Genomic DNA, 22,123 nt, shown 5'->3' on the forward strand with positions numbered 1-22,123 from the left:
CTGGTCAGTTTAAGCAGCGGCTGAATCTGGACACCAATTCCGACTTACATACAGATTCAACTTAAGAACAAACCTACAGTCCCTATCTTGTACGTAACCCGGGGACTGCCTGTATTTCAGCCTTCCTTCATAGGTCATGTTCTCTAGACCTGTAATCATTCTTGTTGCTCTTCTCTGGACCCTCTCCAATTTTTCCACACCTTCCTTGAAATGCAGTGCCCAGAGCTGGACCCAGTACTCGAACTGAGGCCTAACCAGCGCAGAGTAGAGCAGAAGAATGACTTGTGTCTTGCTCACAACACACCTGTTAATGCATCCCAGAATCGTGTTTGTTTTTTTTGCAACAGCATCACACTGTTGACTCTCATTCAGCTTGTGGTCCACTACAACCCCTAGATCCCTTTCTGCTGTACTCCTTCCTAGACAGTTGCTTCCCATTCTGTATGCGTGAAACTGATTGTTCCTAAGTGGAACACTTTGCATTTGTCATTACAGCCGCTCCCTGAGTTATGACCACCTCCACTTACGACCATCTGCACTTACGACCAAAGCGGTCGTAAATGCGGATCAGAGTTATGAACGGCGATCCACGCTTATGAACAGCACAGTTGCCATGTAACTCTATGGGATCCAAGTTACGAACACTTCGAGTTACGGACCAAATGTTGGTCCGTAACTTGTTCGTAACTGGGGGAGTGACTGTATTAAACTTCATCCTGTTTACCTCAGACCATTTCTCCAGTTTGTCCAGATCGTTTTGAATTATGACCCTATCCTCCAGACCAGTTGCAACCCCTCCCAGTTTGGTATCATCTGCAAACTTAATAAGCGTACTTTGTATGTCAATATCTAAATTGTTGATGAAGCCATTGAACAGAGCCGGTCCCAAAACAGACCCCTGTGGAACCCCACTTGTTATGCCTTTCCAGCAGGATTGTGAACCATTAATAACTACTCTGAGTACGGTTATCCAGCTAGTTATGCACCCACCTTATAGTAGCCCCATCTAAATTGTATTTGCCTAGTTTATTGATAAGAATATCATGCGAGACTGTATCAAACGCCTTACTAAAGTCTAGGTATACCACTTCCACCGCTTCTCCCTTATCCACAAGACTCGTTATCCTATCAAAGAAAGCTATCAGATTGGTTTGACACGATTTGTTCTTTACAAATCCATGCTGGCTGTTCCCTATCACCTTGCCCCAGGAGTGCGGCCTCCAGCCCCTGCTGCCTCCATTCCTGGGGAGGAGGCTTTGCTGTGCTCTCTGCAGCCAGCTCCTCAGGAGTGGGGCTGGGCAGAGTTTAACCAATAATATAACTGATAAGCATCAGCCTATCGGTTAACCAGTTAATCTATTAAACTCTTAATATCCCTAATAGTAACTGACCTTCCTGACAGGGTTTTGTGAGGAATAATTTGGTATGTCTACATAGCTTTTTAAAAATTCTGAAAAATAGGTGTTTCAACGTTCAGCCTCTTGCAGGGTTTTTTTTTTTTGCCTTAATCACATTGTGCTTCAGTTCCCAGCCTACATTTCAAAACAAAAAAGAAGTCTTCAAACCTTCAGCAGGGTGTTCATTAGACCTGGATACTATAGTGATGAGCACACTGTAGATACACCACAAGGAAATGAATAACTCTGTATTCTGTGCAGTGTCTGGGTGGTGTACAGTCAATAAAGCATGGGACAGTGGATTGAGTATAAAAAGAAATGATGACTTTCTGCCTCCATTTCCAGAGCTCTGCCTGTCCTGTATATTGAGTTAGGTCAGGGTCAAGTGAATAAAACAGTATATGATCTTGTAATTATATGTCTCAGGGATTTTGGCATTTCCTAATGGTTTAGTACTTAACTTGCAACATTTTTACAGAACTGAACAAAAGCAGAATTGTAGATTATTTTAAAAATTGAAAGTTTAACAGTGCTGGTCATAGAATTTTTTTTCAGTGTTCTCATATTGTCTTGTGTATTTCCCCACTTTAAAGCCCTGTACAGATACAAAGTTGGTATCTGCATTCACAAAAATGATTCATGGGTATAAAGCAGATATCTGCAAATTTTCAGGGTTCTAGATACAAATTTTGCATCTATCTGCAAAAATGAGCTGTGGATATCCGCATCCACAAATAAAGAGGATATCTGCAGATTTGCAGGACTCTCTCTAGTCTCCTGAGACTTGGATTCATCTTTTAGTTTTTCATACCCTTTTCCCATTGTCAGTCACCATTGTCTGTCAGCCTGTAAACTACACAGAAACATTATATGCGAAGTGCCGTATGTGCTTTCCCATTTCAGTCTCTGCAGCATTTAGACAGCAGGTACTAAAGAGACAGTTGCTCACATAGGGGCAGGCTAGCACTATGAGCCTCTATGGGGTACTTTCTGGAGATGTAAGTTCACATTGGTACAACAGGTGCTTGGATTGAGAGCTGGCAGCCATGTGATCTGTATGTTACCTACTGACCTAATTTTTAGGTTGTTGAAAATCTCCTGTGAATCAGTTGCTGTTGCTACTAAATATGTCTAGGTAGAATATCATAGAGGCAGTGTAGTATGATTTGAAGATTTCTGATAGCTACAGATGCAGTTTCATGTAGATACAAAATCAGACCTGAGTCTGAAGAGCCTGACTGGGAGAAGGCTATAGGTGATTAGTGTGCACATTATTCTTGGCTTCCTGGGTGAGGAAGCCACCTACTAAACTGTAGAAGCAGAAAAATGGAATATAAATGAAGATACAATTTACTACTTGGTCTCTCACATTCCTGGTAGCCACTATTGTAGGAGGGACAGTTAAGTTCCTAGTTCTCCTATTTTTCAAATCTTTTCCTGTAGTGAAGGAACATTATGGGGAAATTGTGCTGTGACTGTAGGAAGGTGGCTTCATATTGGATCCCTTACTCCTATTACATTATGTAACAGGACAAGGGATTTAAAATAAAAAGAAGATAGAAACCTTTTCTCACCTTTGCAGGATTAAGGACATGTCAAAGCTAAAAATGGCTGCACTGGTTTAGTGTCTTAGTGTAGGCACTTCCTGCAGTTGGAAAGCTTTTTTTCCATCACTGTAGATTTAATCCACCTCTGAGTCTGGTAGCTAGGTTGCTGGAAGCGTTCTGTTGTCTGAGCTGTATCTACACTTGGACTTAGGTCAGCATAGTAATGTCCGTCTGGGGGAGCAATGTAAGTGTGCTGATCAAAATTTTAAGTATAGGCCAGCCTAACAATCAATTCCATGAGGGAACAATAAAGGGGAACTTGCTTTTTCCACCTTCATATGGGATGTATGTGCATTCTGCTTTGTTTCAGGTTTTTAGACTGACCATAAGCACTTCCTTCTTGCTAAATTTGCAGCAGTCTCCAAACTGAACTTCTTTAACTGTATTAATCCTACAGTTTTATAGCAGGTCAGAAAATGTTTTCTGGGTTTTTTTGGATCTGTATTTCCTTCTCCTATGACTCCTAAAAATTGCTTACCTTTGAATTACGTAAAATCTCCCATGACACTTGCATATAATATGAACTAATGATTTTATCTACAGTAAACTTCCAATAATCCGGCACCTTTAGGACCCAGGGGGTGCCGGACTATCAGAAGGGGGGGCTATGAGGGGTCTGGAGTGCGGTGGGAGGGGATGCCACCCCAGAACCCTCATAGCCCCCCCTTACGATAGTCCGGCTCTGCCCCAGGCGTCCCTGATTCAGCCGTTGCTGGTCAGTTTCAGCAGCAGCTGAATCGGGGATTCCTGCAATAGAGCAGCTGGGGTGCTGCCGGGTTGGTCCCGTAGCGCTGCCTCTCGGTGCTGCGGGACCAACCTGGCAGGACCCCAGCTGCTCTGCCCCAGGGGTCCCCGATTCAGACGCTGCTGAAACAGATCAGCGACTGATTCCAGGAAGCCTGGGGCAGAGCTGCTCTGCCCCGTGCTTCCTGGAATCAGCTGCTGATCTGTTTCAGCAGCGGCTGAATCGGGGACCCCTGGGGCAGAGCAGCTGGGGACTTGCCGGGTTGGTCTCGCAGCACCGTCCTTTGGCGCTGCGGGACCAACCCGGCAGCACTCCAGCTGCTCTGCCCCAGGCGTCCCCAAGAGCAGCTGGGGTGCTGCCGGGTTGGTCCCGCAGCCCTGAGGGGCAGCGCTACGGGACCAAACCGGCAGCACCCCAGCTGCTCTGCTCCCGGTTTCTCCGATTCAGCTGCTGGTCAGTTTCAGCAGCAGCTGAACGGGGGAAGCCTGTCCAGCTGCCCCAGCACTTCCGGGTTCCTGATGGTGCCGGACCCTCAGGAGTCCCGGAGCATTGGATGCCAGACTAATGGAGTTTTACTGTACTTACAAGATGGAAAAAGGTGTGAGAAAACACTCAGATGGTGAAGCTTTGGGGCTATAATTTGGGGGCAGTACCCCCTAACTTAAAATTGAAACATTTTGGATTTGAGTATTCACTTGTCAGATCAAACTCCATGTAGTTTGAAGCATTTGGGTTTTTTTTATTATGGGTTAATTTCACATTAGGTGAGATGTGATATGGCACAGATCTTATGTTATGCTCAAAACAAATTAGGAAGATTTTTTTTTTTAAGAGAACCTATTCTACCTAGATGCAAAATGTATCACTGGCCTCTCAAATCTGTAGTATTTTGAATTTTTCGTGTTGAAATGCCCTCAGTGCTTTTAACAGGATAAACTGAGGTATTTCAATTTTTTCATCAGTTTACTCTAACTCTGCTGGTTTGATTAAAACTAAAGTTCATGTCCAATGCCCAAACATTTCTAATTCTGTTATGAGAACATTGCGTGACATTGACAAGATTTAAGAATGAAAAGAACATCCATACTGGGTCAGACCAAAGGTCCATCTATCCCAGTATCCTGTCTGACAGTGGCCAATACCAGATGCCCCAGAGGGAGGGAACATAACAGGTAATCCTCGCATGATCCCTCTCCTGTCATCCATTTCCAGACAAATTTGTAGCATTTCTTATGCTGTGTAGTAATAAGTGACTAAAGGGGGGGAACTCACTACCAAACCTCAAATCTTGTTTTATCAGCAGTGGCTTTATTGTCCTTAACAAGGATAGAAATTATGCATCTTCTGAAAGCACGCCTACAGGTGTACCATTTTATTATCTTTTTACAATGGTGTAATACTATCATTTAGAGTTTGAAATTGTGTGGACACCTATTAAAGAATAATGTATTTCGATGTGGAAGAGAGTGTGAAGACATTATAGGCTTACATTGATTGAAGGCTGTGTTTTGCACAGTGTGGGGTTTTTATGAATGTTAGCCAAATACACTCTGCTGTTTATGACTACCTAGTAAAATCTGAAATATTCGTGAGCATATTCATTTTATTTTAATGTATGTAACCCTCAGTTCATGTGTATGTATAATATGTGCTATGCTAGGTACTCTGGGTGACTGTTAAGGCATTTGATTCAAATGGATAAAATTCCTATACCCCCCTCACATTATTAGATGGGGTCCTTTGAGGTAAACGGTTTTACTGGATACTTATGAAAATTAAATTGAGTGCTTAAGGAATTTCAAGAACTTTTTTCTTAGCTCTTTTATCTAGTTATATTGATAATTGTACCAGTTAGAAATGGTCTGAGACATTTTGTCCTTCATTTGTCAGAAATTCAATTGCAAAAACATTTTTCTTGAGAAATGTAAAGGTAATTGCTAGCTTGAAAACTACTTTTCAGTTTTGTGTTTTTATTTTTCAAAGGCCAAAGAACCTGGGACATATACTCTCAGGCAGCTGTGCACATCACTGGGTAAAGTGCATTTTGTCCTTCCTCATATTTACCCAGTTGTGCAATATGATGTGTACTCTCAGGAGCCTCAGCTAAAAGTGGAGCCATTGACTGGTAGGTAAACTTGTAAAACTAAGCCTTTGTTTGTTTTTGTTACTTGTTTAAACAAGAAACAAACTAACTTTGCTCTTTTGTGTTTTACAGCTTCCTTTTAAAACTAGGAATGTTACAATGCGTTCATTTTGGCAGACATGTAACTGCTGTAATTTTCAGGGATTACATGTTTATATACAAGGGTTAGATGTTTACACTGGGCTGGATGTAGCCACTGGCTGGCCTGGATTTGGCCCTGAGGTTCAGGGCTTCCCCTTACTCTTTTTTCTTTTTCTTTTTTTAACGTCAATGCATTTTATTTATTGATTTATTGATTGTGTTTTACTTGTGTGGCCTCAGACTGATTTTTTTTTTTTCTGTGGGTCAGTGGCCTCCAATCCAAAATAGGTTCCCCATTCCTGGTTTACACTTATTCCTATTTAAAATTACTTCTATTGATAACACATATGAGAGTCATAAGGCTTTAGTGAATCTGAATACTATGAAGCCCATTTGCCAAGTGACGACACAACTAGTATATTTGAATTGCAGAATCTGGCGCTCTGTGTGTGTGAGTAATATATATTTGCTTTTGGAGCATAAAGTGAGATTTTTGTCTTGCATCATTGGACACTTTGATGGGAAAATAGTGATTTGACTTCACCAGTGATTGTGAATTTCTTTACTAGTTTTGTGACATTGTATTGGCTTCAATAATTTAATGAAATCCCTTTATTTTGCATTCTCACTTACCAAAGAGGCCCTGATATAACTTTTTTTAAATCAATAGGAGTCTTTCCTTTGAATTCAGTGGAAGGGGAATCACTAATCTAAGTTTTTTCTATAAGATGTGTCACCATGCTTAAGAACATTCCTAGTGAATTAGATTTTAACTGGTAATGTTTACCATTTGCAGCAAACTGTAACAATTTAATAACTAGAGTGCTGGAATACACTTCCACTGTTTGCTTTCTTTTTCTTCAGACAGCCTTTTGGCTGGTATTCCTCAGAAGGTGAAGTTCACAGTGACTACTGGCCATTATACCATGAAGGGTGGAGATACTCTGCAACTCAGTAATGCCGATGCCATGCCTTTCTTATATCATCCAGAGAGCAAAGCATTGATCTATTCCAACACCAGGGGTAAGCAGCATGCCTGAAATTCATTATCTGTCACCAGTCTGAATATACAGAAATCCTACAAGCATGTTATGAATAATATTGCATTAGCAGCAGTATACAAGAATGTTTAACACTGTTGTAACAATCAATTTAGGATCTGGCAACTCAGAAACATTTAAACAGGTCCTATGCCACCTTCTCCTAAAGCTATGCCTAATGCATCTTAATGCTGTCCTTCAGCTTGTATGTAAAAGCAAGAAGCAAAGACTCAGTAGTTGAATAAAGCGAGGTTCAAATGTAGATACCTTAAATTTCATATAGGATATGTTACTGTTGCTTGTGGAATCCTCATTTATCACAAGTACACAGACTTGTGCTATCAGCAGGGACGGATATAGGGCAGGGCGAGCAGGGCAGCTGCCCCGGGCCCCACACTTCAAGAAGCATGCGCTGTGTCAAAGGGGGGGCCCCGTGAATTTGTGCTGCCCTGGGTCCCGTAAAATCCTCATCTGCCCCAGCTATCAGTAATGAAGCTTGTGTAAAATGAAAGGAATGAAGTAATAGGATATGAAGAGTCACAGGGACTAGTGGCGAAAAACAGATTGGCTAATGTGACAGATGAGAACTGAAGGAATGTTTATTGATAAAGTTCAAGTTAATCATTAAATTGCTCTGTTAAGAATGCACTTGAATCCTGGCATGGACTACCAGGAAGGTAGCCAGTATAGCCCTTCACCATTTCCCACTAGTGTTTCCTTAATTCTTTGTGAAGGGTAAGGTTCTTCATAATATGGGGTCTTTGGCTTGATCTACACTTGAAAGTTATGTTGATATAGCTATATTGGTCAGGGATATGAAAAAAACCCATATACCTAACTAACATGGCTATGCTGACAAACATCTGGTAGAAATACAACTATGCTGATAACAGAAGCATGCTTCTGTTAATGTAGCTACTATCATTCAGGAAGGTAGTGTTTGCTTATGAACAGTAAAGCTAGTTCTGTTGGTGAAAACTGTCTCTCTCTGGGGGGCTCTGCCAGCCTAAGCATCATAGTGTATGTGTAGTCAAATATTTAATCAAGGAAGCCTATGTGGAGTTATTTGAGTTCTACAATGAGTCCTGTGGCTGCTATCCTTGCTAATGGGAAGGCATGGCTTCCAGACTCCGTAAATTCCAATCATTCAGGGCTCCTTCTTGATCTAAGAAGGAATTTCTAGCTTTTCAGTATATGGTCTTATGAACTGATAACGAGAGACTAAAAATGGTTGTGGAGGGCAGAAATGTTTCTGAATCTACTTCACATTCTACACAATTATAGAAAAAGTCTCAGAATCATCATTACTGATCCAGTCTTCTGAAAAGATCACAAGCATCGCTCTGCCAGTGGCTCCTGCATATCATGTGATTGAATTTGAACTAGAAGTTATCTATTTGCCATCAACCCCAACAGCTTCAGTGGAAAGTGAAAATCTGGTAAATAAAGAACTGCACAGGAAGAGCAAAGAAAAGCAGAAAACGGACAACTGCATGGCTACAGTTGACCAAAAAGTAAGGTGACAAAATAATGTTTTGATCACAAGTGCTTAAATTGACCAAAATATAGGTGAGACAATCTTACTTGCACAGAACACCTTCTAGCTGAATGGATATGAAAGCACTTCAGACTTGTATGAAATGGATGTATACTGAATCATAGAATAATAGAACTGGAAGGAACCTTGAGAGGTCATCAAGTCCAGTCTCCTACATTCATGGCAGGACCAAGCACCATCTATGCCATCCCTGACAAGTATTTGTCTAATTTGCTTTTAAACATAACTACTGATGGAGATTCCACAATCTCTCTAGGCAATTTATTGCAGTGCTTAACCATCTTGACAGTTAGGAAGTCTTTCCTAGTTTTCATCCTAAATTTCCCTTGCTGCAATTTAAACCCATTTCTTCTTGTCCTGATACTTAAAGTATATACAAAACCATACAGTACTTTATATGAGGATAAGTCTCTCTTCGCCAAATACTATCTTTCTCTGAGATTTGATATGCTGTGCCAATAACCCACATTAGAATCTGTCCAATAAACCACAGTTAACACCCCTTCTCTTGCTTAAAGTGACATGGAATCTTTATTGACTTCAGTGTTCAAAGCCTCTCTTCTGATCCACCAGAGAGAGAGAATTTCTATCTTCATAGTAACCTTGCACCGTTCTGGGACACTGCTTCAGTATTAAGATAAAAGAATATCCCAATTAAACTAGTAACACCACTTCCTAGTGGTGGGGGTGTTCCTAAAGAGTGTGAACATATATGAAAAACGATATTTCACTTTGTGTACATGTTAAGTGAAAACGTTGCGTTCAGTTCTTGAGGAACTTTCTTTTGAAGCTCTCTGCTGAAGTTTAGAATGCAGTTACATCATCCCTTATGTTACACTTATGATAATAGGCTTTGTTCTTAGTAATTTATATTTTTGTCAATATAAAATCAGGGAGACATCAAGCTGACAGCACCAAAATAAATCCTCTTCCCATCTTGATAACCTTTGTTTGTTTGATATCATTTTTTCCTCTGTTTTGGATGCATTAGGTTTGAACTGGTGAAGACAAATTTTCTGGGAAATGTTTGAGTGTTTGGAATTGGAAAATAAAGCCATTACACAAATGAATACCATGAATAAGAATTATTTTTTTCCTCCAGGTAACCATTGATTGTCCGTGGTCAATTTACTCCACCATTATTGCATTAACATTCAGTATACCTTTTAATGCCAAGCATTCCTTACTGTCAGCAGGCAAACGGTAATGTAGTCTTTAAATATTTATAGTCTCTTTCCTCTTAGAAAATGTTTGTTGAAGTTGATATTCTATGTGTGATCTTTCTACATAAGCTTTCTTTTGTAAATGGGTGGTGGAGTTGATAGATTTTGTTACACTATGAAATGCTTATTTTTGGCTTCACGTATTCTCCCTTTTCCACAACAAATACATTATGTATATTAAGCAATAGTTACAGGTTGATTTTCATCATCTTTTGTTCTCCATGTAAAAACACACTAAAAGCAAAACTACATTTAAAAAAAAACACCTGTACCATAGAGCTACTACTACAGACTCAGAGATAAGCAATTAAACAGAGGAAAAGAAATAATATGCCTTCAGTTTTTCTTGTTCTTACCTAAGCCACACAGGGAAACTTATATGGCAAAGATTTAAATGTTTTAATGTAGTTTTCTTTGAGCTTTCAGTGAAACTGTTCTCAGTATACAGTATACATTATTGTATGTTCAATATGCTTAATTTTCAGGAAATATGTACAGGTTTGTGTACAGAATTTGTCAGAACTCTGCTTCCAGCTGTCAGACAATAACCTGAAAAATTTTGGTAACTGCATAGATCTACAGTTATTACCTCTGAAGCCAGAATCCCAACAGGTAAAGATTCTTCTTGGTGACTCATTTACTTTAAGTATGCAGAATAAGGTGAATGTATCCAGGCACAAGTGAACTCATCTTAAATTGAAAAATTGGAATCTTGTATTGCTGAAATTCTTAGCATCTAGGTAAATACCTTTTGTAAGTGTATAACAAGACTGACACACCCAAATGGAAATATTCAGACCTTTGCATTCACTGAGAAGCACATCAGCGTGATTTCCACTCAAGGGTATTTTGGGAACTATGTCACTGAAATAGATTTTTGCATCTGCAGACTCAAGATGAAAACCTGACATGGGTTGCAGATGATTAGTTCTTTGAATGATGTCCCTATGGGTGCTTCACAGTAGGTGCAGCAGTGCACCATGCACATGGTAATGGAGATCTTCATTTGCAGTCCCCTTTGTAATGCACATGCACTCCTCCCCATTGAGTGCCATGAGCAGTATGTATATCTAGCACTTAGCGATCCAAGCACCCACCAAGTTCTTAACTGCCTTTTGGTCTGGGACAGAATCTGCAGAAGATTCTGCTTATCATTTGAGCTGTTAGTGCCTTGCCTGTTACTTTTAGTGTTTGAATTTACTACTTGTCCTCTCCCTTAAAAAATAAAAATTCCTTATGCTTGTCTTCCCCATTAGTTCATCGGTTGGGACTTCATTTTTTGCCCTTTTCAACTAGGAAGATTTCTCCCTCACCCTGAGACCTGGATCTCCTGGACTTAAGAGATGCATTTCCTGCTGTGACACTTTTTTCCAGTAACCAGTGGTCCACCATAGTGCATTCATTGCCTGCAAGAACAATATGTCCCACAGAAGTCTTTGCCACACATTGCCACAACCTGATTTCCAAGGCCAGAAAAGACTGGATATTCAGCCGCAACTTCTCATGGAGAAATCCTTCATCTAGCTTCAAACCCTGGCCTGGGCACTTCCCCCACATGCATTTTACGATCTACTAGGTTGTATACTGACCCTTCATTCACCCCATATCCTAAGAAGTATTCTCTTTCCCATGCTGATGGGAAGGAACTGACACTTGCATCACCCGCTGAGGCTCTGCCCACCAGAATACCATCCCCTGTGAGATCAGTGGCCTTGACATTTTCAGGGATGAGATGTAGCTTCAGGACCATGTAAATCTCTTAAGTTCTGGAATTAAACAGAGGTCTAAGGGCCCTAAATGGGTAAACTGCACGTTGGCACACTTTGGAACAGGAGTCTGCAATGTGAGACCTTCAAAAATAGCACCAACCACCCTGATCAGAAACCACTGGCAGCTCTACCCACACTCATGTACCTTTCAGCACCGACCAAGCTCTCAGTACCAACTACACTGGCATTGAACAAACTCTCTGCCCTGAGCAAGTCCTCAACTCCATCTGCTGGCTGCTGAAGAAAATGCACCTCTTCCTCTGTACCAACATATCATTGGTGTTGATTGTACGCTTCCCTCCTCCCTTGTAATTCAGATGCTCCAAAAACTTGCTTGTATCTGACCTGCCTGAATTATTGCTATTCAGACATGAACTCCCTCCATCTTTGCCCACTTCTCTAAAGTAACAGCATCACTCCCTTTTCTGTCCTGTCCCAGCGAGGAAGACAAGGAGCATAATCCCGCCAGCCCTTATATTTGGGAAACATAAAAAGCATGTTCTCTGTATGTCCTCACTATCTGCAACCTCCAACTGATCCAAGGTCGTGGTATGGACTGTTGTGGATGCAACTCCATGCGTCATTACCATACTGCAGGCTATGGGACATGTACAGATTGCAGTTAAGGAAGACTCCTATAGAGCAAAGCCAGAGGCCTGCATGTTTACCTTTCAGATTGGTTTCTTAACCCTAAGAGACTGAGCCACTCCTGATAACACATGTACAAGAAAAACTGGAGAAAGTGGTTATACCACCACTCTGTTTCTACTCCTCTTCCCCAGATGAGGCTATTATGCCTCCACCCTTACACTATACAGGCAGTCCCCGGGTTACATGGATCCGACTTACATCGGATCCCTACTTACAAACGGGGTGAGGCAACCCCGCACTAGCTGCTTCCCCCCAGCAGACCAGGGAGATGCGAAGCTAGCGCCCCCTCCCAGCAGACTAGGGAGATGCGGAGCGGCTTTTCTCAGCAGACACCTCAGCTTGAGAATAAAGGACTGAGGGAAGTGAGGTGTGGGAGAATAAAACTGAACTCTGGAGAAATGTTTGGCTAGAGTTTCCCCTACAATATGTACCAGTTCCGACTTACATACAAATTCAACTTAAGAACAAACCTACAGTCCCTATCTTGTACGTAACCCGGGGACTGCCTGTAGCTAGTGAATTCAAACACTTTCAGAAGCTGTTTTGCAGGATAGCAGACTCCTTTCAGGTTCCTTTAGAGGAAGTGTAAGAAAAATAGCATAAGCTGCTCAACATCCTTCACGCGTCCTTGTTCTCCAGAATAGCCCTCCCTGTCAATGATGCTATTCTTGACTCAACCAAGATGCACTGGCTGATGCCAACATCAATCCCAGTGACATACAATGAGCAGACACAAATTATTACGTTCCTACTAAGGATATGGATTTCCCCCCTCAGTCTACTGCAAATTCCTTGGTTGTCAATGTCATGCACAAAAAAAGATACCAGTACCAATCTAGATCCACCCATTAGGACCAGGATTGAAAGTGACTGGATCTATTACTGCAAAGTGTATTCATCTGCTACACTCCAGTTCTGCATCTTCAACTATCAGGCTCTTTTAGCCAAATTTGTCACTTTTTTCCCAAAATACAGGAACTCTGCCAAGACTTTCCTGATTACAAGAAGGAGCTGATCCTCCTATCTGAAGGACTCCCTCTCAGTCCATACAGCTTCACAAACTTCCTTGGATTCCATGGATATTGCTGTCTGTTCCATTGTGACTGCCGTAATCATGAAACAGGCATCATGGCCACACATCTCCAGCCTCTGTAACGTGGTACAAACAGCCATTAACTACCCTTTTGAGGGCCCCAAATTATTTGCACATTGCAGAGATGAGTTCACATGCTCCCTGAAGAACTCTTGCGCAGCTCTGCTTTTCTGGCATTTGTGCCAGTGCTGAAGAGACAGCTAGAGAAATGTTAATCTCCTACATGATCCTTACTATCTCATTCCACTCCTCGTTGATGGTACAACACACAGTACCATCAACAGAAGCCCCCTACCTAGGTGCAGACATACAACTTTTCAAGGGGCTATCTCTCACTTACCTTTAGCCAAACAGCAATTTTGAAGGTGTGGTTGAGGCACCAAGAAGCCTCCCCCAATTCTAATCACAACAGCCTTCTCCAGCATGCCACCCATTTGGCAATCATTTACTCCTTTTCTTTCCATTATGGTGGCTAACTACCTCAGGCAAGTGGATTCTAGAGATCATCAAGAAAGGATACCTCAACCCATTCCTATCTCACCTTCCCTTTGTATCCAGCCATCTTATGGACTGTTCTCATGAATACATACTGCGAGAAGAAATAAAAACACCTTCTGTAACTGGGATCTACAGAGCTGGTCCCATATCAGCACAAAGGGAAGGGCTTCACTCCCATTGATTTTTCTAGTCCAAAACAAATCTGACAGGGGGATACTGATCCTGAACCCTTTGAATCCTCAACAGCTTCATCAAACTGCAGTGTTTCAAGAGGATTACCCAGTCTACCATTAACTCAGTACTGGATTGGAAAGGGATATATGATATATTTTTTTGTTGTTGTTTGATGTGACAATACACATCTTGGAGAACAAAACAAAGTATAGCCTGACTAGAAAGCTACTCCAGTTCATTCTGGGGACTAATCACTGTCCATACAAAGTACAGCCTTTGGTTTCATTATAGCCCCTCAAGGGTTCTCCAAAGTCCTTGTGGTAATGGCTGCCTACTTACACAAAGAGGGCTTTGTCATATTTGTGTACTTAGATAACTCTCTCCTCCAAGCTGCATCCAAATCTGTCCTTCACGCCATATGAGAGATAATGAACCTTTTTTCAAGCCTCAGCGTTTGCATAAGCCTGGAGAAATCTACACTGACCACCTATGAAGCACCTGAAATTTGAGGGCACAATTGGATACCATACAAGCCAGAGTTTTCCTCCTGTTTATAGATTTTCAAAATAGTCTCTGGTATCCATGATGAGAACCTGTTCCCAGATCTCAGTAAGGATATGCATCTTGTTGTTCGGCTACATGGCAGCACCCATGTTCATGGTAAAGCACACATGGTTGCACACTGTCTCCAGCCATGGCTACATACAGTCTATGTACCTTATGGACACAGCCTTCACACACTCCTATCTATGCCTGACAAGAACTTAGTACTTTGGTGGAGACAACCAAAAATATGTAAGTGCCCCTTTCATGCAACCAGGACTATCAGAGACGCTTATTTAATTTATTGTGGAGCACAGCTTCAGACCCATATAGTGCAGGGCAGGTGATCTTGACCAAATCCACCCTACACCTCAATCTCTGAGAGCAGGAGTGGCCCACATGTTCCAGACGAAGAGCCACAATAGCAGCGGAGACAACGTGAAGAGCCAGGGCAAAGTTGTTGAGGGTCTTCCCCCTCCCCACCCCCAAAAAAATTTCCAACCCTAGTGCACCTCCAATCATGTCAAGGCAATGATCGCTACATTACCACTCATCCTGGACTATATTTTACATCTTAAACATTGGGTTATCCAACAGCTCAATTTGAGCGCATTCGGCAGCCATTGTGACCTGGCACCCTGAGGTAGACTGCCACTTTGTGTTCAGCTACCTGCTAATGAAAAGATTCCTGAAAGGCTTCTAAAATCTTTACCCTCACATATGGGCACTCACCCCAGCATGGCATCCCAAGCTCATCCTCTGTTCTCTTTCTAGATTTCTGTTTGAACCCATGGCAATGTGTTCTTACGTTCACTTATCCTTGAAAACAGCATTTCTTGTCACTATATCACCTCTGCGTGTTGAGTTGCTGAAATTGTGCGTACCCTCTGCACACAATTTTTATAAAGACAAGATTGTTATACCTACATCCCAAACTTTGACCCAACCCTACTATCTTCTTTACATTTAAACCCACCTCTTTACTGGTCCTATTTCTTTCCAGAGCCACACAACAACCAGCAGGACCTGACATTATACACCTTGGACATCAGACAAACATAGCCTTTTACCTGGACAAAACTAAATCTTATAGACAAACGCCATGCTTTATTCCTAGCAACAGCTGAAAGATCAAAAGGTGCGGCTATTTCTAAACAATGTCTTTCCAACTAGATCTTGCTATGTATACATGTGTCCTGCCAACTACACAATTGAATGTGTGACTCCTCACACATTCCACCTGCTCTCTTCACCTTGGTTACCTTTCTTAATGTTCCATTTGAGAGAGGCAGCAGCATGGGGGGAGAGGGGAGCGGGAGAGTGCAAGACAGGAGCTGGTACACATGGGAAGCAGCTAAACAGCTTTTAAGTTTGGTCTGTGTGTGCTGGCTCCATGGAGCTGTCCTTCCTCTTCTCTTCCTCCAGCCCTCCTCCCCCGCCTCGTGGACCGGCTCCCCACTGCCACAGTGGGGGGGGGGGGGGGTTGGTTTCCAGGTAGTGTGACTGGGAGTGCTTTGTAACCACTAAAAATTATTGTGGCTACACGATTACTAAAATACATGGTATCTAACATCCCTATTATTCACGACATAGCATCAGACACTGCTAGGGGACAATGTCCTATCATCCACATTATATGCTGCTCCAATGCTCCAGCCTTCCAAATAGGGGCACTGTTTCATAGTTGCCTACTGTGGAACACTCATAGGAACATCGCTCGCAAAAGAAAAGACAGTTACTCACCCTGTGCAGTAACTAAAGTTCTTTAAGATGTCTGTCCCTGTAGGTGCTCTACTGCTTGTCCTCCTTCCCTTTGCTTTGCAGCTGAAAGCTAAGTTCCGTGGTAGAGAAGGAACTGGATGGCATTTGGACCTCACAGCGCTATATACATGCTGCTCATGGTGTGAGACAGGGAGATGCATGTATATGGTCCAACAGGCACTTCTAATGAAGACCTCCAATCTCAGGTGCAGGGAGCAATGCCACACCTACAGTGCAGTACCCATAGGGGGACCTCTAGAAGAACCTTATTCACTGCACATGGTGATTAACCTTTTCTTGGGTTTCCTAATCCTTTCTTGTTTCTCTTGCAAAAAGCTACTACATAACTTATTGGAGTTGAGGGCTTATGGTCAAGAATGGCCAAAAAATTGAGTAGCTCAAGTGCTGCAAACTAGGATTGAGATGCAATGGCACAACAGTGCTCTGCAATATGCATCAGTCTGCTTTGTGCCTGGACTTAAGACAGTCATGTTTTTGTGTGTTTTCCTGAGTAGCAAACTTTAAAACAAAATTAGACTTTTTTGCATTTACCCTTCAGAAAAAAATTATGTCTAATATACCGATTCTGATAACGAAACTTTTTCCTCCTCTAATTTTAGCAGTCTGGGTCAATACATATTTAGGGATTTTAGATAGAGAATTGTAAAAAGGTTATAGTTTCATGGAATGATAATTGTATGCATGTATAAATATAAGTTCTGGCATTATAGGTTGGACCTCTCTGGTGTGTCGGTTCTGGTCGGTCCCGAATGAGGGAATTTGCTGGACCAGAGAAGGTCCCCTGTCACTGGCCCCACCCTTCCCACTGCTAATCAGTGCTATTGACTCCACTTTTGCCCCAGCCAGGCTGCCACCCCAATCCCCTCCCAAGGCTGGCCGTCATTGCCACTAGGCTCCCAGGACAATCTGGTCCAGGATCATCTGTGATCCTATCAGACCGCAGATGTTGCCAGATCAGAGATTGCTGGTTTTGGGAGGTGCATCCTGTATTGTGTATAACAAGACTATGGTAAGAATTCCCTTTCGTTACACAAGCAGCATAGAATCTGATATTAAGACAAAAGTTCATACTATGAATCAATAATTTTCTTTCAGAACGTACACAGTAAGCAGTCAGTATTCTTTGTGTGGGAATTGAAGTGGACAAAAGAACTTCCTCCCTCCTTGCAGTGCCAATTTTCAGTTAACTTTTGTCCAGCTACCTCTGAAGAGCAGTCATTCTCCTTGAAGCCGTACACTTATGAATTCCAAGTGGAAAACTATTTTGTAAGTATTTTTATCTACATACACTATGTCTTAGGCTTAAAAGGGAAAGGAGGAATTTGGGTGATAGGAGGCCCAGGGAGAGAGAGCTCTCTAAATAGAATGTCTTTAAATGGTTGCACATGTCCATTCCAATTCAGTTATGTGCCTGCCCACTACTTTGAAAGTGGATAATTTTTACCCATCCTGAGAGCTATCAGGACAGTGTGTGCAACCTCCACATGCACATACTGTCAGGTGATGGCATAAAAGGCAGCACTGTCCCTGCTGTTCCCTTGCTTCTGTTGCTGGTAGCCAGTCTCTTTACACAACTTCTTCTTGCAAAAAAACTTTTTGTAAATAGTTTGTATAGTTAAGTAGTAGTAGTAGGAAGAGGAAGCAGTTTCAGACTCACCAGAGATGTGCTTTTTATCCAACAAGACAGCCTGAGCAAATTAATACACAGTAAGTTCCAAAGAAGGAGAGCACCTCCCTTTGCTAGTCTGATTTGGCTTCAAAATCAAGGCCGAAGTGTGTAGTCTGCTGCCAAAGGGACGATAGGAGATTATCTGACTTCATAGCTTCTTGGATGCTTATTACAGCTGATCACTGATTGCTAAGCACCACAGAACTGGGGTAAGCCTGAAGTTTGTCTCTGTCCTCCTTCCCCATCCCTTCAGGGACCAATCTTCCAAGAATTTTCTTGTTCAAAATAGTATTTTTTTTACAACCAGTGGCTATACAGATGGTTGAAATAAAAATACTGAACCCTCCCCCCTCCCCCCCCCCAAAAAAAACACCAGGAAAAAATTCTGTTAAAGGGGGGAAAAAAGTGGGGGGAGACCAAAGTTGTTAAATAAAACAGCATCATGTCCCCTTTAAGAGTGAGTGCAGGGATAGGAACGGGCGAGTGGTTGAGCACTAAGACCCAGGGGAAGCATTGCTTTCCCTAGGTCTTTTTGCCGGCAGCCATTTTGTACCGACAGCCTTGGGGAACAAGGTAAGCATGAGGGCTGCGGGTGTTGGGGGGGGGGGGGGGGGGCAGAGGCCGGGTGCTGAGTGTTTGTAGGGTTGCCAGGTTGCAGGTGGGCTGTGGATTCAGAGCTTGCCTCTATCCTGCAGCGGAGAGCCTGTGCTGGTGGTGTTCTTAAAAGTACTGCACGGGATCTTCTCCGGGGAGAAGGCAAAACACCACATTTATTGGAAACACAGTAGCAATCAACCCTTATTGTATGCATATGCTATATTACATTCACACACATGCACACCCTGTCTTGTTACCAACAGTTGCTCCCTCTAACTGTACTGGCCAGGTGAGTTAGGTGGGGGAGGGGTGGAGCCAGGCTTCTGCTGATCCAGATTGATGTTCCCATGTTGACAAAACCAAACCCGGGGTCCCCCTGCAAGATGCTGTAGATTTATAGTGTCTTCCCTCTCGCTAACACCAGTTAGTCATCACATGCATATACATAATCTGTGAGAGGCATATGCAGTTAGTCATCTGTGGCGCCTTTCTTCTGGTGTCTCAGTGCTGCAACATTCACCTTCAAAGAGGATGCTTCCAAAAGCAGGCACTTACTGTTGACTTCTAAGGCCATCCATGTGTCTTGCAATGAGCCCACTTCACAGGTCCCATTGTTCTTCTCATTGTTCTTAGATCTTGCTTCCATCCCCTCTCCAACCATTGCAAGTACCTGGAGGTGTTTGCCTTTCACGTCTTATCCATTCACACCTCATTTACTCAACAGGGAAATCAATTAAGCAAAAAGGAGGTACAAGGACATTCTCTTTTTACCTTATTTTTAGGAACGATTCTATGAGATACAAAGTTGCATTGTAAAAAGACGTAATACCAATGATTTATAAAAGGACTTGATACAAATTAAAACTTCAGTGAGAAAATGATTATTACAGGGATTTATGATTAATACAGAGCTGTATCTACACTGGCTGTCCAGCCCCACATCCCTCTGTGTGGTTGGAATGCCAGTGCCTGCTTCAACTGGGTGGGTAGGTGGGATGGAAGAGGAGCCCCAAGCCTCGTTAGCTGGATACAGTTCATGGGGCAGGAAGCAGCTCCATGTGCTGCCACATCCGTCCCTTCCCCTCCTTTGGCTAGGGGAACAACAGTGCAGAAAACTGTTCACTTTCCCCACTGCTCCCATTGGCTGGAATCCCAGCCAATAGGAGTACTGGGGTGGGAGTGGAGCCAGGTAGGTACCCCCCCCCATCCGCCTCATGATCAGACTCTGTACCCTCAGCCCGCACCTGCCCACCCTTCGTCCCACTCCTACACGCATTTTGTTGTCATGGGTGATTGGCTGGTGGTCTGCGGAAAGGTTTGCATTGAGCAGGGTGGGTCATGGGCCAAAAAGTTTAAAAACCATTGCTATAAGAGATGATTACTACTTGTCAGTGAGGCCAGCTAGATGCTATGGACCTATATCGGGATACCGTCATTGCTCAGGGTCTGAAATAGGGATGTATGTGACTAGTTGACTATCTGATAAGCAAAAGTTTATTGGCTAGTGGACACACTAGTTGACTAGTCACTCCCTTCCCTCCCTGCTGCTGTCTCTATCAGAAAGAGGCACCAATGGGGGAGGAAAGAAGAGGGAGTTCTGGGGGGAGCTGGCTTAAAAGCCGGTTTCCTCCAGCTCCATGGGAGGGAGCAGGTGCGTGGCGGCGGCGTTCCAACTTTTAAATGTACAAGAGTTCCCGCTGGGACTCTTGTGCATTTCAAAGCGGAAACACTGCCAGGAGTCTGGGGTCAGCCAGGGACTCCCTGCAGGCCCTAGGCTCCACATGATGTTTCAATATTCTGGGGTTCTTGTACATTTTAAAGTTGGAACTTTGTGATAGTCCTCATTGATTAATTGAATAGTTAATTAATCAAAATTTAACATCCCTAGTTTGAAACATCCTGAAGTGGAATGCCCTGAACAACATAGTTATATTAGAGACAGGGTCAAAAGACCTTTTCCCACCCACGTACCTGCTGCCTCGGGGAGGTGGATTAACTCTACACCAACAGAAGTTCTCTTGTTAGCATAGTTGTGTATTCATTAAAGCACTACAGTGACTTTTGTAGAGATGTATTACAAAAGACTATGGGGTCGTCTTCACATACAGGTTGTAGTATGACATGGAACTTAAGTATGAGTTTGTAACTTACATCGTCAGTTTTAATTTATGTAAAAACAATTTTTTGTATGATTGATTCAGTATTTACAGAGCACTATTTTTTTTTCCTCTTGCCAGACATTGTATAATGTGAAGACACAGATTTTTCCACCATTGGGGGCTGAGTATTGTAAAACGGGCTCACTCTGCTCTTTGGAGGTGTCAATCACCCGACTTTCTGACCTCTTGGATGTGGATAAAGATGAAGCATTAACAGAATCGGATGGGTACTGCACAACAAAACTTATGTATGAAGGTAGTGACTATTTCTTCTCCTGTAATTTTTGAGGAATTAGTGCAGTTCTCATTATTGGTTTTGCTTCTGTTTTGGTACTACCTGCCAAACTTTCTCATCTTAATGCTCTCTTATAGACAATGTTGTATATTAAAATATTTAATTCTCTCTATTAAAATATACACACACAAACAGGCCTTGAGCAACATGGAGTTTGACACAAGTCACACAGCGTGCAAAAGGAGATATAGCACATTATTTTGAAGTAAGACTAAGAGAACAGCTGCAAACAAAAAAAGAAGAAACTGGCAAAATTATGCACTGAGCAGAGCAGAACCCTGAAACCTTCCATGACAGTGGAGGAAAGATTATTATTAATTTTTTTAAGTCGTGCAATGTACCTGTTAATTTTACAAGAGAGGCTAGCTGTGTAAAGCATTTTAAAAGTACAACTCAAACATGCAAATGAAGGGAATAAAAACCAGATGAAGCTAGAAATTAAAAAAACAAAACCAGTTACTGATCTCTTTAATACCAAGGCTGCATGGCAGCTTTATAGGAGAAATAAAATGTTCAAATTAACAGAAGCTTTTTCTTCTGCAAGGTATCCCCTGCATATTCTTGACAATTTAAAACAAAGGATTTTTAGAGAGCAAACTAGGTGTTATACCAAGTGCAAATCAACTTAGAAAGTTTTACCTACCCAAAGTTCATCTCACTGAAGAACTAAAGGAAAAGTACAGCTGTGTCGGAATGGTCACTGTGTGTATGATACTACTGATGAAGATGGGTATGTACTTGTTTTGCCATCCTATTCCCAACAAGCAGTGAAAATACAGGCACTTCAGATGCAGATGATCGCAAGCTGGATGTATTTTTGTTACATTGTGAAGTTTTGGAAGCAGTTAAGTCAACAATGACAGATGGAACACTATTGAAAATTTTTTAATATCCTTTGATCACGTCACTGTTTGTGTGACTGATACATACATGTGGAAAGCTTCGGATCAATGTCTGAAACCTTTGTTTTTTAAATGCTGTACATCTTATGTGTATGGCACATTTGCTTAACCTGGTGAGTGATCTTTGGAAGAGGATACTTTAAGTAAATTATGACTCTAAAATGTGCTTTCACTGCATGCCCTGTCAGAAAATCCCA

The 22,123-nt window shown here is 42.2% G+C and overlaps 1 protein-coding gene across 1 annotated transcript in view; it reads left to right on the plus strand.

Annotated features, from left to right (window-relative positions):
- Window positions 1–22,123, plus strand: part of TRAPPC10 (trafficking protein particle complex subunit 10) — a 100,175-nt gene that overhangs the window by 68,951 nt on the left and 9,101 nt on the right. Inside the window, exons 15-21 of the mRNA XM_006137887.3 lie at window positions 5,733–5,874; window positions 6,838–6,996; window positions 8,298–8,527; window positions 9,674–9,774; window positions 10,280–10,406; window positions 17,400–17,570; window positions 20,808–20,985. Coding sequence (XP_006137949.1) covers window positions 5,733–5,874; window positions 6,838–6,996; window positions 8,298–8,527; window positions 9,674–9,774; window positions 10,280–10,406; window positions 17,400–17,570; window positions 20,808–20,985 — 1,108 coding nt within the window. The remainder of the gene's footprint in view (window positions 1–5,732; window positions 5,875–6,837; window positions 6,997–8,297; window positions 8,528–9,673; window positions 9,775–10,279; window positions 10,407–17,399; window positions 17,571–20,807; window positions 20,986–22,123) is intronic.

This window comes from Pelodiscus sinensis, chromosome 1 (assembly GCF_049634645.1).
Source record: "Pelodiscus sinensis isolate JC-2024 chromosome 1, ASM4963464v1, whole genome shotgun sequence".
Lineage (NCBI taxonomy): Eukaryota > Metazoa > Chordata > Testudines > Trionychidae > Pelodiscus > Pelodiscus sinensis.